This window comes from Penaeus monodon, chromosome 21 (assembly GCF_015228065.2).
Source record: "Penaeus monodon isolate SGIC_2016 chromosome 21, NSTDA_Pmon_1, whole genome shotgun sequence".
Lineage (NCBI taxonomy): Eukaryota > Metazoa > Arthropoda > Malacostraca > Decapoda > Penaeidae > Penaeus > Penaeus monodon.
The window spans coordinates 18339907-18340563 of NC_051406.1; the positions used below are offsets into that span (position 1 = coordinate 18339907).

At 37.3% G+C, this 657-nt stretch overlaps 1 protein-coding gene across 2 annotated transcripts in view; it reads left to right on the plus strand.

The window, feature by feature from the left end:
* Window positions 1-657, plus strand: part of LOC119586283 (protein O-mannosyl-transferase 2-like) — a gene marked incomplete in the record, with an annotated part of 13418 nt that overhangs the window by 5998 nt on the left and 6763 nt on the right. For both annotated transcript variants that reach the window (XM_037934989.1, XM_037934988.1), the window contains 3 exon segments: window positions 16-175; window positions 314-420; window positions 562-644. In XM_037934989.1, coding sequence (XP_037790917.1) covers window positions 16-175; window positions 314-420; window positions 562-644 — 350 coding nt within the window.

The following is a 657-nucleotide window of genomic DNA, read 5'->3' on the forward strand; positions in this document are numbered from 1 at the left end:
CTTTCTTTTCACCAGGCCCTTCTCGGTTGGTTGGTGGGGTTGGCTGACTTTCACGGGGATGATGTTATCAGGATCAGTATCTGTCAAATTTGTGGGCTTGTTTGTGGTGTTGTATGTTGGCCTCCACACAATTAAGGAGCTCTGGGATCTCTATGGTGATCTCAATAATTCCCTGGTTTGTATAAAGAAAGTTAATTTTGTTGAGGAAATGTACCATTGAAATAGTGGTCTTCAAGTTGGGTGTGAATATTTGTGGGTGGTATTTTTTCTTCTTTTTGGCTGTTTATGCTTAAGTTTGTTCTTTTTTTAACAGCTCTATGTTGGGAAGCATTTTATTGCCCGTGCTGTGGGTCTTATTGTCCTGCCAATTGTGTTGTACTGTGTGTATTTTTACATTCATCTGACAGTTCTGAGCAAAAGGTAACTGCTCTTTGATTCTTTGCCTGTGTTTTTAATGTGATAATTATGCAAGATTTTTTAAATATTAAAAACTTGATATACATGTTTGAACAATACACCATATACATTCCATATATTTGATTTTTTGTTTTGTTTTTGCAGTGGTAATGGGGATGGCTTCTATAGTTCTGCTTTCCAGTCCCAGTTAGAAGGCAATTCCTTATACAATGCCAGCATGCCATTAGGTTAGTTGGAAGT